General features: G+C 34.7%; 2 protein-coding genes across 4 annotated transcripts in view; both read left to right on the top strand.

Moving 5' to 3' along the window:
- Positions 1-10329, top strand: part of igf1rb (insulin-like growth factor 1b receptor) — an 88656-nt gene extending 78327 nt beyond the window's left edge. The window contains exons 20-21 of the mRNA XM_039658971.2: positions 1110-1244; positions 6407-10329. Of these exons, the coding sequence (XP_039514905.2) occupies positions 1110-1244; positions 6407-6878 (607 nt within the window). The 3' untranslated portion in view covers positions 6879-10329. The remainder of the gene's footprint in view (positions 1-1109; positions 1245-6406) is intronic.
- A 541-nt stretch (positions 10330-10870) lies between these two features.
- Positions 10871-21260, top strand: lrrc28 (leucine rich repeat containing 28). 3 transcript variants are annotated; one of them, XM_039659838.2, is made up of 10 exons: positions 10871-10968; positions 11486-11707; positions 11827-11867; positions 12135-12172; positions 12258-12395; positions 14874-15080; positions 15993-16095; positions 17207-17376; positions 17583-17742; positions 20183-21260. In XM_039659838.2, exons 2-10 carry the CDS (start codon positions 11540-11542, stop codon positions 20250-20252), a joined length of 1095 nt encoding a protein of 364 aa, XP_039515772.2. In that variant the 5' UTR covers positions 10871-10968; positions 11486-11539; the 3' UTR covers positions 20253-21260. The 3 variants fall into 3 exon arrangements, with proteins under 3 accessions (XP_039515772.2, XP_088986079.1, XP_039515773.2); XM_089129953.1 differs by lacking the exon at positions 20183-21260 and adding an exon at positions 18765-19048; XM_039659839.2 differs by having other exon boundaries at positions 10877-10968; positions 11489-11707.
- The last annotated feature ends 1128 nt before the right edge of the window (positions 21261-22388 follow it).

Below are 22388 nucleotides of genomic sequence, written 5' to 3'. Positions count from 1 at the left end.
CCCAGATAAGTTTCGAAAACTCGCTTAGCGCCGCACATTCGCGTACTGTCTGAAAGCACCGGATCTAGCTAGACCGGAAACTGCAAGCCGGCCAAATAGTAGGTTAATGTTACGTATTGAGTGGATGAGGAACGCAAAACTCCGAAATGGAGGCCAATAAGATTCTGAATTAAAAAAGTTTACTTTTAAAAAGTTTCCAAATTTTCAATGAAAAACATTTGCACAAAGCAAGCCGATCCACTTTTTCATGCTGATAAGAGCATTGAAATTAGAAAAAATAATGGGACAAAAAGAAATCAAGAGACGTTTAGAAAAGATTAAAATGTGCGATTAATCGCAAGTTAAATATTACGTTAATTCGATTAATCGTGATTAAATGTTTTAATCGTTTGACATCACTAGTTTATACCATCAAAATGATCTTCAGTTGTGGTCCCGAAGATGAACGTAAGTCTTACGGGTTTGGAACGACATGAAAGTGAGTGAATGATGACAGAATTTTCAACTTTTGGGTGAACTAACTTTAGGGGTGTAACAATATATCATGCCACAATATATCACAATACAAAAATGCAACAATACGTATCGTGTGAAGTGGCCATATGTATCGTGGATGGTCCCCCCAAAATAAAAATGATTGTATGAGAAAAAATTCAAGATTTCTGAGTTTTAGTGTCAGTACTACATTAAACTACAATACTGTATATAATGTTGATTATAATGTATAATAATGCAATGTGGGAATATTTGTGGGTCCTGATAATGCCAAATGTCTGATGTTACCAGTAACATTATTTTATATCTAGTCAATGAAAGCGTGCAAGCATATTCATCTACAATAACTAGTCATTTCAGCTTCAGAATCATGAATATTGTTATTTTGGTGTCACCATTGTCCTTTTACCATATGTCTTGGAGTATCGCAATAATATCGTATCGCGAGTTAAATATCGTGATATGTATCGAATCGTGAAATGAGGGTATCGTTACACCCCTAACTAACTCTAATTTAAACATTGACCGATTGTGGGAATTTATGTAAACTGAAATCCCTAGTCACTATCAGTGTAGATCTGTTCTAACTGTTCTCGTCGGTTGTCTTCTTGCAGGTCCTTTGGGGTGGTGTTGTGGGAAATAGCCACCCTGGCCGAGCAGCCCTATCAGGGCATGTCCAATGAGCAGGTACTGCGGTTTGTCATGGAGGGAGGACTACTAGACAAACCAGACAACTGTCCTGATATGCTGTAAGTCACTTCATTCAATTCATCATCTTTCACTCGCTTTATGAGTTTATTTGACTTAAATGAAACACACTATTTTAAAAAGCTAGTTAGGTTTCATTGATGTCAAACCTGGTGCAACATCTTAATGTGGCACTTTTGAAATTGCTTAGTGTGAATTTTCATATAGATTTGGAAGCACCTGATAGATGATGATGATGAATTTTCATTTTTGGGTAAACATTCCTTTTAAAAAGTAGAAAGTCTGCCACCTACTGTATGATTCAGGTGGTAATGTCACAAGAATTGACATAAAAACCTAGATTAGCTTGAGAATCAATGGTATTTAACAAAGAGTTTTTGACTTCGGCTATTATTTGTTTTGGATTTTAAAACTGCCAAGTCGAATGCTCTTCCCGTTGGTGCTGTGGGCTAAATTTAAGTATAATTTGTTTATCTATGAGAGCCTCCAAGCTCTGGGCTTTCTTTGGCGTGGTTTGAGTGAGGTTGCGTCTGGCTTCAAGTCCGTGTTTTATCTAAAGTGTGAGAGCTGGCAGTGAAACACGAGCACTCGAAGCAATACACTCGGATGCCACATTTTTAATAATAGAACATTATATCAGGAAAGTTGGTAGATAGATGTGTGTTTTGGGAAGAAAGTGGTACAAACAATGGAAAGCTAGTTTTGGATATCAGAGACAGCTTACGGTCCCATTTGGCCATTTAACACCAATATATATTTTTTTTGTCAGCCACAGCTTGTGTTTTTAATTTGATAAATTACCAAATTAATCTGTTAAATTAGGGTCATATAGCTAAAATAAAATATTTTTTCAGTTTTGTAGTATATATTTAAATGTAAATGTTATCTATATATCCATTTCTAAGTATTTATCCATTTTAAAAAGACTTTTTAGTATTCTTAGTGTTAATATAATATATTAGTATTAGTATTCTTAATATTTTTACAAAAGCATTTTAATATTCTTCAGATTTTATATATATAATAAATATGAAAAAAATATATATGAATAAAATAAATATATATATATATATATATAATATTTATGGGAATAATATGCAAATATTATAGGCCTTTTAGAATTTTTTATTTATTTATTTTTTTTTTTTAAAGGAAACTTTACAACCCATGCTTATTGGTGAAACAAATGAAAATGATGTGTTTCAGGAGAAACTGCATTTTCACTGTCCATTGACGGGAAGTGCACAATAATTTGCGTTGGCCTGTGCCTCATTTTCATCTCAAGGCGGTCTGGTTTAGGGTCTTTGTTGTGGTTGGCCGACGTTTGGCACCTTTTAACACTTTTTCAGAGAAGTGCCGGGAAGGATGAAGTGGTCTTTAAAGCTGCCAGAACAGGAGTGGAGGAGGAGGGCATGTGGGAGGCTTTCAGGCTGGTACATGCTTCTAACAGTGCCAATGGTCAGCCAAATGAAACCTCAAAGGAAGTCCAGCTATTAGATTAAAAGTGGAGAGTATGTGCAGTGTAGCGATTGGAACAAAGGCTTTGAGCGATGGTGCTCATGCAGCTCATGTGATATTGTTAATAAAATTGCCACAAAAAAAGCAAAAGCCACTGCCTCCTACTAGGACTGTACTAAAATTTTGATTCTGTAATACTTTATAACCATTCATCAAAATAAAGAATAGTAACACTTTACTTATGCATTATAAAAGTATTTATGGTTTACATTATAATTCATTATATTTTTTTGTTTTTAAATAAGTAATTGTAGCCAAAGTTAAAATGCATTTTAATATTTGCATATTCCTTGTTACATCTGAAATTGGTTATGTGTTTTAATGCATTTTACTTTCTAAAGGTGTGTTCATCAGTGAATAGATGAGCTTAATAATGTATCATTACGGTGGTTACAATTATTCATCAGACCATACAATGCATTATAAGGTGCATTACAAGCAGTAATAATGAATGCATTGAAAATATTTTTCTAATACATTATATATACAGTAAGTGCAGCCTTGCTCCGCCTCTGAAATGATTTTCTTTTTCGGCTTGCATCAAGACCTCATTTTTCAATCCCTCTTTACCTTCTGCCTGTTTCCTTTTTGTACATGCACTTTTCCAGTCTATTTCTGATGTATGAAATCAAGTCCTTCCTTACATTCTTTTTAGTTATTTCTAGTTGCTAATATCCCGTTTCTCACAGAAGTAAAATGTTGACTTCTGCCTTGAAAATGTAATTGATATTTTACTCACAACATGGCCAGCTATTTTGTTTATTTTTGCTCTAGCAATAAAAAAGAAGCTAGAAACAGGATCACTTGGAATTCTGTGTAACAAAATCAGACTAAATTATGCATTTCAGACAGTGCTCTCATAAAATGTATCAGCACAGCGATATTTGCTCATATTAATGCTAATACAAAACCGTTACCTTAAATATTTAAAAATATATATAAAAATAAATATACTATTATTCTTACTGTTATATATTACATATAATGTATTTTATATAATTATTTATTTATATATAATTTATAATTATTTATTTATGTATCATTTATAATTATTTATTTATGTATAATTTATAATTATATACAGTATATATATATATATATATATATATATATATATATATATATATATATATATATATATATAATTATTTATTATATAATAAATTATATACTAAGACCACTGTAATAGCAAGGTCAGCCATTAAAAATAAATATTATTTTATTTAGCCATATTTATTTTTAAAATTTTAGCCATTAAAAATAAATATTAAAATATAAAAATAAATATTTTTTTTAACAGTCAGACATACAAAAAATAAATAAATATTAAAAGATGAAGTTAGTCAGGTCAAATTGCATAACCTTAAGAAAACTAAATGATATTAATGATTCAAAAATGAATAATATTTACTTTGAAATTGTTTTGAAAGTAAAGAAAAAAACATACTTTTTTGCTTTATGGTTATTCAATTTTGCCTTTTATCAACACGTAATTTGATAGATAGATAGATAGATAGATAGATAGATAGATAGATAGATAGATAGATAGATAGATAGATAGATAGATAGATAGATAGATAGAGTAAATTTGTATGTATTATTGTATTTATTTCCAGAAGGACCAACATGAATGCATTAAATACAATTCTAAGATCTTCTCACTTGCATTTTGAATTTGATTTTTCATGATAAAAAAAAAAAAAAAAAAATCCATATTTTGTTGTTGGCCCTAAAACATTCAGACTTTCTAAGGTTACTGCAGGATTTAGTCCAGTTCCTATAGTAATTTTAACACTGGAGGTGGTAAAATCCGACTGAACCTCCCCATCAATGGAAACTTCATTTAGTGCTATGCAGGAAAAACAAGCTGGAGACTGAGGGCAGTGAGTCCAATCTCTCTGTCTCACAGCTGGAGAGCCAAAAGCCTGTGTGTGTGTGTGTGTGTGTGTGTGTGTGTGTGTGTGTGTGTGTGTGTGTGTGTGTGTGTGTGTGTGTGTGTGTGTGTGTGTGTGTGTGTGTGTGTGTGTGTGTGTAACGGTGAAAATACCGCACTTGGATATGCTGGTGTGAATGTTTGTGTATGTGGTGCACGGGTATTTGTAACTGTCAGCTGATGTTTGCGCTAGCTGTGTGTGGGTGTGTAGCCGGCGCTGTGTTTGTTAGACTAATGGTGTGTGTTACTCCACTAGTGTGTGAGCTGGCACAGGGATCCTACTCTTTTTTTTTTTTTTTTCTTCAGCAGACTCCTCTGGTATTCTTAGTCTGTTTGTGTATAATTAAAATGGTGAACTGGAATGCTCAAGTGTCAGCGAGATCGCAGTCGTATTTAGTTTTTTTCTCTCTCCGTAACCCTTCGCTGGTGCTCTCGGGCCTCCTTTACAGCTCTCTCCAGCTTTGCAGTGTGATTTCATCTTAGTTCTGTGTTTTCTGTGTAGTAGAGAGGTCACAGCATTCACCATGAGCTCACTGCAGCTGTGTTTAGGACGTAAGCGCTGATAGCATGCATGTTTATGTTACCGATTCGTCACACTGCCACCTGTTGTTCAGAGCTGCGCAAAGTAGGCGTGGACGCTATAAACAAGATGTTTTGAGTACAATGTTTAGTAATACTATATGAATGTATGTAAATATACATGGTTTGCTTTTTATCCATGCAATTTAGCAATGTGAGAAACTTTTCGGCTAATGTAAACTTGCCTGTGTATATATATATATATATATATATATATATATATATATATATATATATATATATATATAAAATAACATCAATCATGTTTTTTATCATTGATAATAATAATAATAACATTTCGTGATTTCTGAAGAACTGGAGTAATGATGCTAATTTTATTTTAAAAAAATTTAAATTTTTAAATATATTCAAATAGAAAACATTTATTTCACAATATAACCGTTTTCAAATAAAATAAATATTCAAATGATATAAATATTACTGTCATTGTAATCAAATAAATGCACCCTTGGTGAGTATAAGATACTTATTTTAAAAACATTACAATATTATATTGTATAATATATATATATATATATACAAACATAACATTAGTATAAGTTATAAGCACAAAGTATAAGGTGAAATTATTAGAAATATTTATTAGTAAGTAATTATTTATATTTATTATAAATAATTATTAGTACATTTAATATTTACAATGGTATTTGTTTAAATGTCCATTTATTTATATATATATATATATATATATATATATATATACACACACATTTTAAATTTGGAAACTGACTTTTTAAACAACACAAAGTATAAGGTGAAATTATTTAATTATAAATAATTATTATTACATTTAATATTTACAATGGTTTATTTTTTAAATGTCCATTTCTATATATATATATTGGAATTGGAAACTGACTATTTAAACAACACAAAATATAAGGTGAAATTATTTGAAATATTTTCCATGCAAATTAACAATAGCATTTTAACACAACATTCCCTAAAAGTCGTATATAAATTCCTAAAAGTAAAAAAAAAAAAATCATATAATATTTGTTTAGTTATTTTGTGCTGACTTCAACTCTTCTGTTTATCAGACTGACTGTCATCTGATGCTGGTAGTGTCAAAATGACCGAATATCAGCCGGTCATTTCTGATGTTTTCTTGAAGATCATGTCGCTTAGCTTCTCTTGTGTTTGATCTTCCAGGTTCGAGCTGATGCGCATGTGCTGGCAGTTCAACCCCAAAATGCGTCCGTCCTTCCTGGAGATCATCAGCAGCATCAAGGACGACCTGGACGAGGGCTTCAAGGAGACGAGCTTCTTCTACAGCGAGGAGAACAAACCTCCCGACACGGAAGAGCTGGACATGGAGAACGTGGGAACCATGGAGAACGTTCCTCTGGAGCCGTCCTCCAGCCTGCAGCCCCTCGCCCCCTCTTTGGCCTCCCCTCAACAGTGCTCCCCTGCGCCCCAGTGCTCCGGCACTCCGGCCGGCCCGTCGTCACCGCCTTCCTCCCCCAGCTCCCCGGACAAGCACCCGCTCCCCGCGTCGGCGGCGGCAAACGGGCCCTCCATGGTTCTCCGGAGCCCGTTTGACGAGTCCCAGCCTTACGCTCACATGAACGGGGGGCGTAAGAACGAGCGTGCCTTGCCTCTGCCCCAGTCGTCGGCTTGCTGATCAGCGGTTTCCGAAAACACGGACGTGTCTCTGTCTGTCAAGCCACTGTGTGGTCTCCTGAGAAGAAATATTAAAATAAAGAGACAAGGAACGAAAAAAAAACAAAAAACAAACGGTATAAACTGAGAGTCCAGGCAATCAATTTCTTTCAATCATACCTCAACGGACAAAGTTAGAATTTTCTTTGTTTTTTGTGTATTTCGATTGAATTGATTGACATGAACTCATTTGTTATTTCCGCAGACTGGATCACTGACTGACCTTCACTCTCGCACTCGATAGGCTGACTGTTTTTGTTACGTTTCGTTACTTTTCTAAACTTCCAAAACTGGTTCGGAAGGTCTATCAGAGCCAGCAGTGGTACGGTGGCATTATTGCGAAACGCTCTGCATATCTCCAAGCGAACCCTACACGGAAGCGCTTGTCTTTGTTTCCAAAGACGTGCGTCTAGATTAGAGAAAGGTGTGAGAGTTCCTCTTAGAAGTAAGACCCAACTCCAATCAGGCTTCCCGCTCTCTTCGAATCGTCAACATAGTGGAGAAATTCGCCAATCTGCCAAATCTCTTTTTTTATGTTGCCAAATTGTATACTGTTCCCCCAAAATATGCAAAAATGTCCGCGTACGTTATTTACACTGGTGATCCAAAGCATCTTTTACTTTAAAACACAATCAATAGCGTGACCTTTCCCTGATTCTCACTTCTTCTCTGTCTTCTCGCTTTGGGTTTTGAAGAACGAAAGTGGATGAAGAACAAATGCAGCAGATATCACATGGCAAAGAAACTTAAAAAAGGGAATTGGGTCAAAAGATTTCTAATTGTGGCATTTGAAAAATCTTCTCTCGTTTGGTCGTTCAGTCGAACTTCGGACCACAGAGCGTGCGCGTCGTTTGTCGGTCACTTTTGTACCTTTTTTACAGTCCAGATTGATCATTTATATGTCTGTGCTGAAAAAAGCTGCTATTTTATTCTCGTTTTTCTTTTCTTTTCGTGGTTGTAAAATTGTAAAGAGATTCTTCAGGTGTGATCCTTTGCCTTTCCACTACAGTCCAAGTTATGATGCTTATAGTTCTGCAAAAACAAAAGGTTCAATCTAACAGTTGGGTTTTCCAATGTCAAGTTGTTTAATGCCTTCTTTTTTTTTAGTAGCGAAACCGGCAATAGAACACACTCGTTTCTTCGTGCCATTAATTGCGGCACCTCGTTCGACGCGATTCACTGTGTCTCTCATCACATTAATGCGCAACAAATACTCTCAGGTCAAACTCCTCAATGTTTCGGTCTCAGAATCCAATGTTTTGTTCTCTCATTCATTCATTCATTCATTCCTCTGTAACCGACAAGATATGACTAAAAATGTGGCAAAGTTTGAATTCGTTTCATCGCTCGCCTTGAAGATAGACTCGTCTCATACTTTGGATTGATTGTTCAGCCTTATTTGTGACTGATCCTGCCGCCCTTTGTAAATGTTATAAACTCTGCGTTTCCTTTCTTCCGAGCAGAGCCTGATAAACAACGATTATACAGATATGATTCAGCATATCTCTATGCAGAAGTTGTGTTTGTAACATAGTTCACTTATATACATTTAAGATACAGGTTTGACTATGAGCGCCAGTTTTATGGGACTTTTTTTTTTTTTTTTTTTTTGGAAGGATTTTTCAAAGGAAAAACTGTCATCTTTTATGTTTTCCCCCCTAATCCTGACCTTTTTATTTTCATTATTTATTTTGTTTCTTCTTTTTTTTTCCCCCTCTCTCTTGGTTTTGTGATATGTTTAATAATCACTGTAACCCCCCTTGATTAAGTGCAACATTTTAGATATTTTTATATGCTTTTTTTTCATGACATTGGGACTTTTTTTTTTTTTTTCTTCAGACATTTATCTACCTCACTCTTTTTTTATGTACCTGTATATAAAGTACATCTGACCTTTTTCATGAAAAAGACAATATTACTGCTCTCTGTATCTGGGTAAAACCTCATAAACGCTACAAATCACAATCTCGGAGTGGAGAAATTGCCGACTTACGGACTTTTTGTATGACTAGCTGCTTTCTTTCCTATCGGATCTCGCTTAAATTTGTTTATTATTTATTAAAACAAGAACAGGTCTGACAATTGACTCCAAATGTGCTGGAATGTTGTCGATGTTTAACTTATCCATCTTTTAACTTGAGGGCAAAAGTCAATAGATGGAATAATTCGAATGGATTTATTTTTTTGAGGATATAATGGTTCTGATCCCCTCTCCCTTTCATGTTTCTGAATCCCACTGTTATTATTTTTAAGTTTTCATTATACAGTCATTGGAATACTGTGCTTGTATCAAAAACCAAATGTTCGTTGAAACTAGTATGTCCCCTCTGTAAGTGCATCAAATGTATATAAGTTTTGTGCTGGCTTTGGAAAACATATTTTTTTCTCAGCACAAACAAAAGATCAACACAAAGCATAATTAAAAAAAGAAAAAATTGAGCAGATGCAATATAAATGTAAATGGTTGGAGATGTTTGTTAACTGAAATGACTGGTTTGTGAGCCAATAGCTTCCCCCCCTGTGTCGTATTTCATAGCAGTTCAACAAAAAATTACTCGTGGGCTGATTAAATATGCATTTTATAAGATATTCTTGTAAATTTTCACTAAAGCATTTTTATAATATTGGCGAAATTCGTCCGATTTTTTTTGTTCAATTTGGAAAAATTAATTACAAATCCAACAACAATCAAATAGCAATACCAACTTCACGCCCTCCTCCACTGCCTTCATATCTATGGTCATTTTTTTCATCATTCAGATTTTTTAAATTCAACGATTGTCCAAGATCACCATCCTAATGCTCTCCTCTGACCATCTCAGACCAATGATTGATTTGTCAGTACAGATCTGTTGACTATGGGCTAGATCTTCTCAGGGCTGAAGGTTCAAGCGGGCGTCAACGGGACAGGAAGTGACCTGTTCCTCGACGCTCGCTCCACCCTGCTGCTGAAAACTGCTGCTCTCCATCATCTCACTAAAGTCCAGACATTTGAGAGGAGAGCATCGGAGGTGTTCCTGGTCTGATGGCGCCATCTACAACCTGGAGAAGGGGTGTGTTGTGTACTTCACTGCTTAATGCTGGTGGAGCAAAACTGTTTGGTTGTTCGGTGAACTGTTGAGATGTGTTAGATGTGTGTGTGTGTGTGTGTGTGTGTGTTGGTTATATAAAGGGGTTACAGATCCAGAACGGGGGAGGGGAGAATGGAAAAAGTTTTGTGGTCCAAGTCTGTTCAAACCTGGCTGTTCTGATTAAAAAAAAAGGCACTTATTAACTTTATTTGTGTTGATTTCTTTTGTATACATTTGAAGACAAATTAAATGTGTCCCAGGAGTGTATGGAGAAGATTAACATATTGTATTTATGGTGGCACATTGCTCAAAAATACTTATAATAAATCCAGTTGAATAGCTTTCTGATGTCTGTTCTTGTATTTTAAGTAGGACTGAATGAATGAGTACGCAGTATAGTTGATGCATCAGACAGACAGCATATTAATCAATATTTTAATTGAATAATATTTTCACCTGCATTGGCTACAAATTGCACGTCAGGAAGGAATTTTGTGTCAGTGATGTCATGTAAATCAAGCGTTAGCCTATTGTAAATAAGTTAACCAATATTGGTATTCGTAGCTACTAGCTTTTAATAACATGTCAGGGATAAGCTATTTTGTGTAGTAGTGGACTCAAAGTGTCATTCACAAGGTTAATTAAACTAATTTTCAATATATAAGGTCTACTTATTAATATGACAAGCTTTATCGTTTCTGTTTTTTAATAGGACTTTGGGTAAATACTTCTAATGAATTGTATCTAAATGGTTATTTTGACATTTATCTTAAGTAAAATAACTTTTATAGAAAAATACTTGTATAGTAAACATTATTTATTTGTTCAGCGACTTTGATCTAAGGAAAACTACATTACCCATGATGCTCTCTGTCTGTATCCAGTGACGCGCTTTCTCTCAGACGGAAGACCAGTGCGGCACAAAAACAACTAAACCACAGGTTTTAAACGGGGACCATTTCATTACTACAGGGATGTAATGTAAGTTGTAATTCATAAATGATAATGATATTGATGTGTCGTGTATTTCAAATGTCATTTTTATTATTTTTTTCACTCATTCAAACGAGCTAATTTCTGCAGAGACTTGCGTTTATATTTACACTTCTGTCGTGTGTTATCATCAGACTGACTAACAGTACATTACAGTAGAGATCAATATCTGAGCTCGTGTTGGTTAATACTGTTAGTGTAACGTCATTTGGTATTTCACATTACATAATGCTTTTATAGCTAACGTTACTGTACTAGTAAACATCAGTTCATAACTAACTTTATGTCTGTGAAGGTTTTACTACTATCATTTTCTATTGCCAATTATGTACATTAACTTAGTTTGGTCCATTAAAATCAATATGAAGGATAGTGAGAGATCCAATATTACTGTTACTACTACTACTATTATTTTATTTAATTCATTATCTGTCATTTGATTTTGGGGTGAATATGTCTGATTATCAACATGATTGATTTACTTGCTTATTTTTTTTTTTTAAAGTAGACGTTGAAAGAGGGAAAAACTCTCTCTCAACCAAAGACGGTTCTCACAGCCATGGCCGCTGAACTCCATGCAGCAATTTTTATGGCCAAACAAGAGCGACACAAGAATCTTTTCCTGAACTACAGAAACCTCAACAACTTCCCTGTCGAGCTCCTCCGAGATGAAGGGATGCAGTTCCTGGAGCGTCTCTTCATGAAGAGAAACTCACTCACATCCCTCGTAAGATCTCAGTCCCAGTGCTGTTAGTCTTCAGTTTTGATTCAGCCCTGTTTCATATTGTATAATACTGTAGGGATATATTTGCGTATATTATCCTAATACTGTTTTCCTCCTGTCAGCCAGAGAATCTGGCTCAGAAGCTTCCCAACCTGATTGAATTGTGAGTATCTTTGTTATACTCTTGCGCCTTTGGTTCATGCTGTTATTATAACAATGGACAGTAAGTTTTGTACAACTGTAATATTACTGTTGCCCAGTAGATGTCCCTGAGTCATTGCGGTGTTTTACCACCCATACATAAATAACTAGAATGACTGGATGGGCAAAGAGTTTGGTTGAATTAAATTAATTTAGTTACATTTTTACTGCATTAGAAAATGAGATTATGAAATGTAATCCCACAACTTTTTTTTCTCTTCTCTTTAAGATACCTGCACTCAAACAATATTGCAATAATTCCTCAAGGTAATGTAATTTTATAATTATATACATCAGTATTTTGATGTCAGATACAAGATGCATTGCGTGGTAAATGATGTTGTTGTTCCAGCAATTGGCAACCTTGTGAAGCTGCAGTCACTGGACCTGAGTGACAACGCTCTTCAAATCATCTGCCCAGAGATTGGTCAACTGCGCTCATTACGACACCTGCGATTGGCCAACAATCAACTGAAATTCCTCCCGCAAGGTGAGTCGTCCACATTTATCAGCATTTATCAGAAACACTGAGAATGATTGAGCTGCTGAAACTGAATCTGAATCTAATAGTAGAATTATAATCATTTTATAACAAAAACATTAATTGCTGTATATTTAGTTTTTTTATATTTATGCTTTACCCACGCTACTCAGCATTAAAATAATATTACGGATTACATTGAAATACATGCATTTTGCATTTACCCTGAGTTATTTTAATCTTCAAATGGTCTTTGTTTCCTGTTTACACTTCTGGGCTTCGGGGTCAGTACGACCCCAACAATTGATTGAGTAATTGTACAAAAAATATTTTTAATCATACAAATGATATATCATTTTTTTGTTTACTTCTCATCTATGCTGTGTTTTTGGAGATATAAAGTACTTTTGTATCCATATACCTCACAATTCCTCAACTGCACCATTAGCTTGCATATGAAATATTATTTTCTTATGATACATTGCATTTATGCTCTAGTACTAGGCCTTCATTTTTGTGTAAAAAAATTTCAGATTTATGCCGGATTTTTTTTTTTTTTACATACCTTCAGAACAACTGAATCAAGCCCAGTTTTTTTATAGATAGATAATGTATGAAAAGTCACAAAATTAAGTTAAAGTCGATTGGGGTCATATAGACCCCATGACCCGATTGAGGGATACGTGATTCGAGTTGAATTAATTGCAAAAAATTTAAAGAATGCGAAAGCGGAATGTTTTCTTTCCTCTTTCGGCAACTTTGCAATTAAAATATCTCTGGTTTAACAGCCCCTTTATGCTGTCATGGACATGATTTGTAATACAAGATATTTTTTCTTGTGTATTTGAGCAGCTTTAACTGCATCAAATCATTTCTTCGCTCACACTGCATCGCCCGAAGCTTTTAAACTTCAGTACATGTTGCATGCAGTTATTAAACTTCATTTAATGAAGAGATTTTTGCACTCAGCATGACACTTAAATGGTTCTGTGGAGTAAAACTTCATAAAGAGACTGTGGGAAAATGACTAAGCCCTTTGACACTCTCTTTATTTGCTCTGCTTCAAAACACGCAGTTGTTTTATATCAGTCTTTTTATTGTTCTTTTCCATTTTAATTGGGTAATGTTTCATCTGAAGCCGAGACTGTTCATGGCTTTAATTTATCATATGTGAATAGTTCCAAATGAAGTGTTTTACAGTGAATTTTTACAACAGTTTCTAGCATATTTTATCTAGTTGACATGCATTGCACACATGTTTGAGAGAAGTGTGATTTTTTTTTTATTTACACAATTATAGTTCCTTTTCAATATTACATTATGTATCAGAAGAAGCCATAAAGACACTCCCTATGGTTATAATTAATCACACTTAATCGCACCTAACATTTCAAGTTTTTTTTTTACACTTTTATGTTGTAATAATTTCAAATTTCATCTGCAAATTATTGTAGAAACAACATAAAGACAGCATATTTTAAATATTTGATGTAACAGATTGAATTAAGTTATCAAATTCTTCAAAGTCTTCACTATATACATTAAAAATGAAATGTAGTTTAATTTTTATTAAAGCTACAAAAGTTATTCAGTCAAGAGCAGTGAGTTATTTTTCTCGGTTTCATTTGTTCTCTGATTGATTAACCCTTCACGTGTTGGTCAAAAATAACATTTGTTTTAATTCAATGAAATGATTGTACTATATTTTAGTTCGATAATGTTTTTTTATTTAATATATATATATATATATATATATATATATATATATATATATATATATTTATTATTATTATTATTTTTAGGGGATTTTATGGTACTAAATTATAATCCACTTATTCACTTTTTGAGCATGGATATGTAAATAAGAGCATTATTTTATAATGTAACAGTACCTAAAGGATGGCAGGGGAAAAAATGGATACTTAAATATTAAATATTTTTTTTATATTAAATATTTAATATTAAGCGTTAATTTTTTTATTTATTTTTTTTTCAGTTAAACTGAAAAAAATAATCACTTGCATTAACTCATTAATTTTGACTGCCCTAGTTACAAAAGCCTGTAATTACCTGATTCCTACTTGAAACTTTACACTTTGGAAAAAATAGACAATTCAGATTTTTCATGGAATATTGAAGTATTTATTATGAATGATTTATCTGTGCATCATTATTTTTTAATCTTTAATCAAAATAACCCCCCCCCCCCCCCCCTCCCTCCTCTTGCAACTACCTCTCTTCTCTGATGATGTGTTTACTGATGTGAGGGCGGGGCTACCTGTCACTCACATGAGATCGACCAATAGCAAACCACAACAATCCAATCAATTCCCCATAGACAAAATCAAGTCATGTCCTACATTTTTTTACTTGTTCGTTCGGAAAGCCATTTCACTCCGATGTAAGTCATAATAGGGAAGAAAAGGCAACTGCAACTTCTGTTTCATGCCAATTTGAACATAAATGTAAATTGACTTGTATTGGTAGAGCTGGGAGATCTTCGAGAGCTGGAGACTCTGGACGTGTCCATGAACCTCCTGAGGACTCTTCCAGAGCGCCTGCACCAGTGCCTGTCCCTGCAGTGTTTGACAGCTGACCGAAACATGCTTCAGTGCCTTCCTCGCCAGCTCTGTCTGCTGCCTGACCTCAATGAGCTCTCCATGGCTGCCAACTGCCTGACATCACTGCCCCTGGGTGAGCGGATCAAGACGTAACATTTACAATACATTTACATTTGTGCATTTGGCAGACGCAAAGAAACAGTGTATTCAAGTTTTACTACCATTCAAAAAGTTTGGGAGTAAAAAGTAATTAATACCTTTATTTAGAAAGAATGCAAATGAATCCAAACAAGGTGACAGTAAACAAAAGAGTTCTGTTTCAAATAAAATGCTATTTTTTTTTATAAATAGAATTAAGATTCATAAAATTAAGATATAAAATATGTGTATATAAATTTATAGATAAAAATTAATAATAAGTATTGTCTTCAGCAGTAAATCAGCATATTACAATGATTTCTGAAGGATCGTGTGACTGAAGTAATGCTGAAAATTCTGAAATAAAGTACATTTTATATTCAAATGAAGTGTTTTTACATTGTTATATTTACTTATGACCAAATAATGCAGCGTTGTTGAGCATAACGTCTTTCAAAAACATTTGAAAAATCCTACCCCAAAAACTTTTTTTCCTTTAGTTAGTCTGAATTCAGTCCAAATACTCCACACAAGTTCTCTGAAGCCATATGATGCTTTATGTGCAGAGCAGACCAAAGGTTATTTAAGCAATAAGACTCATGAAGCCATGGTTTACAGTGAATTTAGAACAGCTTATAGAAATTCATTATAAACCACAGCTTCAATTTATAAAATGGCTATTATAATAATAATACTGTATAACATTATACTGGTGTAAGAGTGTAGAGTGGCTTTGAACAGGAGTCAACCAATCATTATAATAATATGTGTAGCATTTTTGAGAGCAACAGTTAAGGGGAAGGTTTTCTGTTACACAGCTCTTTTATGACTCCAGAGGACTATATATCACGAGTACCAAGTGAATCTTCATTGTTGCCGATATACTGATGCTTTATATTTCTGTCAGATATGGGCCGTTCCATGGAGCTGCAGTTTGTCTTTGTGGACAACAACACTCATCTGAAGGCTCTCCCATCGTATCTTTATAACAAAGTCATCGGCTGCAGTGGGTGAGCTCTTTTTTGTCGTTGAAGTATGCTATCAAAATCACAACTTTTATGTTTTAAACATTTCTATGAAGTAGGGCTGTCGATTGATAAAAAAAAAAAAACTAATTAATTAGATAACATCATGTATTCATTTAGGCAGAAACAAGCTCATTAAAGCAATTATTGCAAGTTGTGATCATAATAATTACAATATATTAGTGCTGTCGAATCGATTAATCACAATTTATGGCATCTAACATAAAATATATATTGTGTGCGTGTATATATGAGATCTGGTGACTGTGGGGGCCATTTTAGTACCGTGAACTCAATGTCATGTTCAAGAGACCCATTTGAAATGATTTGAGCTTTGTGACATGGTGAAGTAGCCATCAGAGGATGGGTACATGGTGGCCATAAAGGAATGGATATGGTCAGAAACAATGCTCAAGTAGGCTAAAAACTACAATTTATAGGAAATTTGTATATAGAAACGATATTTAGAAACATAAAAAATAAAATTACACATTTTTATTTAAGTGAACCTTACATAAACCCATTATACTGACTAAATGTCAGATTTAGCGGTGCATTTTATACAGTGTATTTGGTGGTGTTTCACTCTCTGTCAATACTATATAGTGGTCAAGCGGTGCAGCAGAAACAAGTGGAAAATGTGTGTAGTCTTCGGTCAGATTTTCCGTCCATCTGAAAGTAAACAACTTTCAGACAAGAGTTTACATGCCTCACACAGACATCAAAACTCAACATTCACTTTGGTAAATCTCACAAAAAGTTCTTCTATAAACTATAAACTTGAATCTGGCTCGTCCACTTTTAACACGCTCTGCTGCTTTCGTTGCACATTTTCCAAAGAGAGATTCTCAGAGATTCCAGCTGAGCACCGACTCTGGCACGAGTATCTGCACCATTTCAGAAACGATGTCTAGGTGGGAAAATACAAGAGAGTTCTGACATTTTAAGTCGGAAAAGTATCACAGTGCTGATGATAGGGCTATATATGGCTTCTCATGATATTTGCTGTGATTGATCCCTGGCTGTTTCACACGGACACCTGGTCTAATGTGTCGATGTTGTGCATAAAAGGTTATTTATCTGTATGCATGCACAGATGTGGTCTAGCTGGTCAGGTCTCTGACGTGAAGCAGCTCTGCTTGACTCTTGGAGATGTGACTGTTCCTCTGCCCTCTGAAGTGAAGGCCATCGGCTCCGAGACTGACAGTGTGTTGCCTCTGGAAGAGCTGGCATGCAGAGTCCTGCATGCGGCCCACAACTGGACCGGTAAGAGTCGCAATTCAAACAAACCTACGACAATTGAAATGAGTTTCTTCACATTTACCAAGCAAATAAAACATGTCTTGTTCAGAATGTCACTCCAAATCTGATTTAATGCATATCCAATTGGAATCCAATCCTATATATCATGTGTGAACGACAAAAAAAAAAAAAACCCGTGAAATACGATTTTTACAAATCCGTATGTGCAGATGGGAATTTCCTGACTCCGTTCCTGTTGCCCAAGAGTCTACTGGAAGTCGTCCGGTGTCCTCTGGGTCACTGTCACCGCTGCAGTCAGCCCATGTTCACCATCGTCTACACCAAAATGTTCCCGCTCAGAGAGACTGCGCTCGCAGGGGTGCACAAGAGGTACTGATGCTGTTGGAATATCATATCACAAGTGTGTGTTTTGGATTTTGTCTGTCCGCACTAGACACGACTACGAGATGCGACAAAAGCAATTAAAAATGACGGTGTGTGGGTGGATTCTCTCTGGAAGTGCATTGAACTCACAACAAAATGAATCAAAGGATTTGTTCACCTCAAAATGAAAATTTCCTGATAATTTACTCACCCCAATGCCATCCAAGACGTTCATGTCTTTCTTCAGTGGAAAAGAAAAATGCATTTTTTGAGGAAAACATTTTGAGATTTTTCTCCACACAATGGACTTCAACAGTAACAAAATTGTTTAAAAAAAAAAGTCCAAATCAATGCAGTTTCAAAGGGCTTTGATGAGGACCCCAGCTGAGGAATAGGGTCTTATCTAGCGAAATGATCGGTCATTTAAAAAAAAAAAAATTATATACTGTACTTTTTAACCACAATTGTTCGTCTGCGATGCGCCAGGCATTGTGTAATAATCATGTTGGAAAAGTCACGCTGGGCATAGGTGGAAGTACCGCCCATTGATTTAAACCATCCAGGATACACGCACGAAAGGACCATTTTAAATAATAAACTGACACAAAGACATAAATATGTCATTCATCATACAATAAAATTTGAACGATCCTTTTTCTACACGCTTCTAAACAATGGGCGGTACTTCCGTTTACGTCCAGCATGACCTTTCCAACGTGATTACATGATGCCTGACGTGTCGCAGACCAGCACAAGATGAACAATTGTGATTAAAAAGTACTATATAGAATATATATATATATATATAATATATATAGCGTCAGCTAAATGAATATATATATATATATATATATTTATTTTTTATTTTTTTTAGGTGAATTAATCCTTTAAGTACATAATCAAATTCATAGATATTAGACTATTTTAACATAATTAAACATACATACTGAATGACTGAAACAGTCTTTATCATAGAATACATTTGTTTGTTCACATTGAGTTCTTGTTTCCTTTCATTTATTTTCAAGATCTGAGGTGAATTATCCATTGTCACTTTCAGTATGGCTATAAAGGTCACACAAAATGATATTGCAACTCACATTAAATTCTTTTAACATTCAAGGAGAACTCCAACGCAAAATGAACCTTTGGTCTAATAAAACATCGGTACCTAGTCGACCGTTCTCTGAGATTTGATTTAATATTAAAATTTTTTATAGATTTTTAATTTTTAATAGTTTAAAATTTTGATTTTAAACTAAAACTGTTTAGTGTATACGCTAGTATATGGGGGCATATAATAAGTAAAAAGAAATCGCTAGGTTATATATAACAAGGCTCAAAATAGCCCCACACTAACACAGTAACATAATGAGGCTCCATACATGCAAAACGAAGCATTGAGAACTTTGTAAGTGTACAGACCGTTTAAGACAGTTCACTTCGTGTATGTCATCGTCCAGCAGATCAGTATTATTGCTGAATATTAAATACCAGAATGCATGTGCATTTGCTGTTATGTGCATATTAATTTACCAAAAACATACTCTCTTTCATACATCTCATATCTTGCATTCAGAAAACTCTCTCACACACACACACACTCTCTGACCCCTCTTACTTCCCCTATCTCCTCATCTTCCTGCTTGTTTGATTGGTTGAATTGATCTGTGCTTGCTCTGATACCCGTCATGTTCCATCTGTAATGCAACGCTGTGGTTTTGGTATCAACATCCAGTAGCGTAACCGAATCAGCCTGCTGGACTGCTGCTCTCAGCTACTTCACGTGCATTAAGAGATCTAATCCACTCGCCAATTACCTCTTACCCTGAGTGTTCGACGGTCGTTTGCAGACCAGCGCTGGTCGAAAAAAACAAAGACAAGCTATGTGTTTATGGGAATTCTTTTCCATTTGCTTCTTTTTCACCTTTTATTCTCTCCGTTTTCAACCGCAGGTCATCAGGTTAGCGTGTATTTAGTGAAAATACAGCAGGAAACCCTCGCTGTTTCAATATCACTTCATCAGCATGCTTATGAAAGCTTGTTGTGGGTGTAAAGTAACCTCCCTTATATGCATATCTGCATATTTTGAGTAGGGATGAAAGCTCATAAAAATGATTTTAAAACATCATCTCTTTCCCTGTGAGATTGCTTCACTTGAGCTAACCATACAAGGAATTTGCTAAATGTTGCGTTTGACATGTGTTTTTGATACTGGTAATGTGAGAATCTTTGGTTGCTATCTTTTTTCCCTTTTTATTCGTGAGAAAATACTATAATATGATTGATTACAGAACCAAAAAGTTGCCATCTAAAGTTTTAATCTGTTTATTTGACAGATTTATTTCTTGTCTCAAACGTGCGTTTTAGTCTGGGACTAGTTTAAGATTTGTCTGTGAAGCTATAAGTGAAAATTGTTGTAGATTTCCTCTGTTTTCTTCCACAGAACCACAGTGAGTTTTGTTGCGTACTGCTGCTCTAGCCAGTGTCTGAGGACGTTTGACCTGCAGGGCTGATGTCTCACAGCACTGCTCATGGTGTGTTCATCTTCACAAAGGATATCGGACATCTTTCTGAGCTTCAAGCCCCACTTCAGGAACATTTGACACACCCACCGTCACGAAGATCTTCATGACAGACATTAAAGTATGTCCTCCTGTCCTGAGTGTAGCATCTTTTAAGAAAACCAGCAGTTTGGTTAAACCTGATTACGTTTCACAAATGAATGTAGAACTGAAGCAATCGATCAATAAAGTATTGTTTGTGTTGGGATTGTTACGGTTTCTTGAGAAACGTAACATTTATTCTGTTTTAAAGATTACCTACATATATAAATTTAAAACGAATGACGTTTAAGTGAGATATGGATATTTTTGTTTTCATTTGAGAGGAAAACAGAATTGTTTTTTAGAGCACTATCCTGAAAATATTCCTGAAATGTCACATTTTGTGAAGGATTTCATAAAGACCATGACCTAATTTTTTCCTTTTTAAATGTAAATGTGTGTCAGTTTAATCTGAGGCTCATAATGCAAGTGTTTAAGTGACCAGGATCCAGCTCTTTTAAAACACTATGAGTTAGGACTACATAGATACTGCTATAAAGTGCCAATTGACTTAAATGAAAACATGAAATTGATTGTTCTCATTGAGTACTATTTTTGTGTAAGAGAATATTTTCAAAAGACTGAGACTACACTACAGCTGTCAGTCGGTGTGCCGATACATCAACGTCGTTCAGCTTTCAGGCATGACTTTCTTGCTAAATGCATAGATGTTACTGTTACAGTTCTTTGTGATTTGAGTTTGTTCAGCCTAACTTTTTTCTATGTTGTTGATGTTTCATGTTGGCATTTATACGTATGTATTTGTGCTGTTATTCGACTGTTTGGCTATAATAACAATGTTTAAAACATCTCGGAGGTTTTCTAATTTCAATTTCATTCATAGTGAGCACCGTTTTGACTGAATTTAACTGTTATGGCAGCACTGAAGCTGCATAAATACACAGAATCATGACATTGTTTTGTGTTTGGATGTTGATTCTTTCAAGATGCTGAAAAAGAGACAACTCTGGTCTAATATCTAACGTAAGCTGGCATATGGCTTTTATATGACACTGCATCTTTAAATGTAATTTAGAAACTCTTGAACTCTACTTTTAGACAGTTAGAAACAATATTGCTTGTGATACTTCTACATCATTTGGAAATACTCTGAAGTAGAGTTGAATCATGAAATGTCTGCTCTGTGGATCTGAGAATTGAAATATGATCTTTAAGGGTATTATTTACAGTGTTTTTCTCTTCCATGATACTCGGACATGGGGAAACTATTTCATCCGTACTGTGCTTTCTGAAAATTAGACCTTTTTGCTTCGACTTTGTATATACTGTATATTCCAAAACAAATGGGGTTCGATGCATTTTACTAGTATTTTATTTCTAATGATATGTAAATATATGCAAATATAATCACGTCTAATTGCTTGTGCAAATGGAACATTTAACTTTTTTTTGCTTTACACTATTTCTCAACTGAGAGCAGAAACTGATTATTTTATAATTTTAGAATTATAATTTTATAACAGAAGGTATGGATAGATTTCGTGAGATCTTACTCCATGCAGACTGGAAGCAGATTCATCAGTTTTTCAGCTCATTTCAGGTCAGAGCAAGATTTTTTCTTCCTTTGTGCTGTCTGCATCATTTTACATAAATTAAAATGCAAATACTTCAGCGCCTGTTATATTACTTATAACCTTAGTAATTGTGAGATTTTATACTAGGTGATTTTATTTATTTAATTCCATGTTTTTGTTCCTCAGCCTGGAAGAAGCTCAAGTCTGACTTCACGGAGACCGTTAACATGAAGACATCTCATAAATCACCCTGAATGAAACATGTTTGTGATATATTTTCCTGTCCCTGACACTATATATTCCCCGTGACAGGCCAACACATGTCTCTCCTGCTCTTCATCTTCTCACCAAAACTGATGACATTTAGTAATCTAGAGTTAAGTAGATTCAAAGTAGTTTACTGTAACATTTCCTTTATCTGTTTTGCTTTTCCTTCAAGTGTGTTTGTGTGTGTGAGAGAGAGAGCTCATATTTCCTCACACGATATAAACAACATCTGTGCATAAAATTA

This window comes from Pimephales promelas, chromosome 1 (genome assembly GCF_988280905.1).
Source record: "Pimephales promelas chromosome 1, fPimPro1.hap1.1, whole genome shotgun sequence".
Classification (NCBI taxonomy): Eukaryota; Metazoa; Chordata; class Actinopteri; order Cypriniformes; family Leuciscidae; genus Pimephales; species Pimephales promelas.
This window is presented reverse-complemented; position numbering and strand designations above follow the sequence as displayed.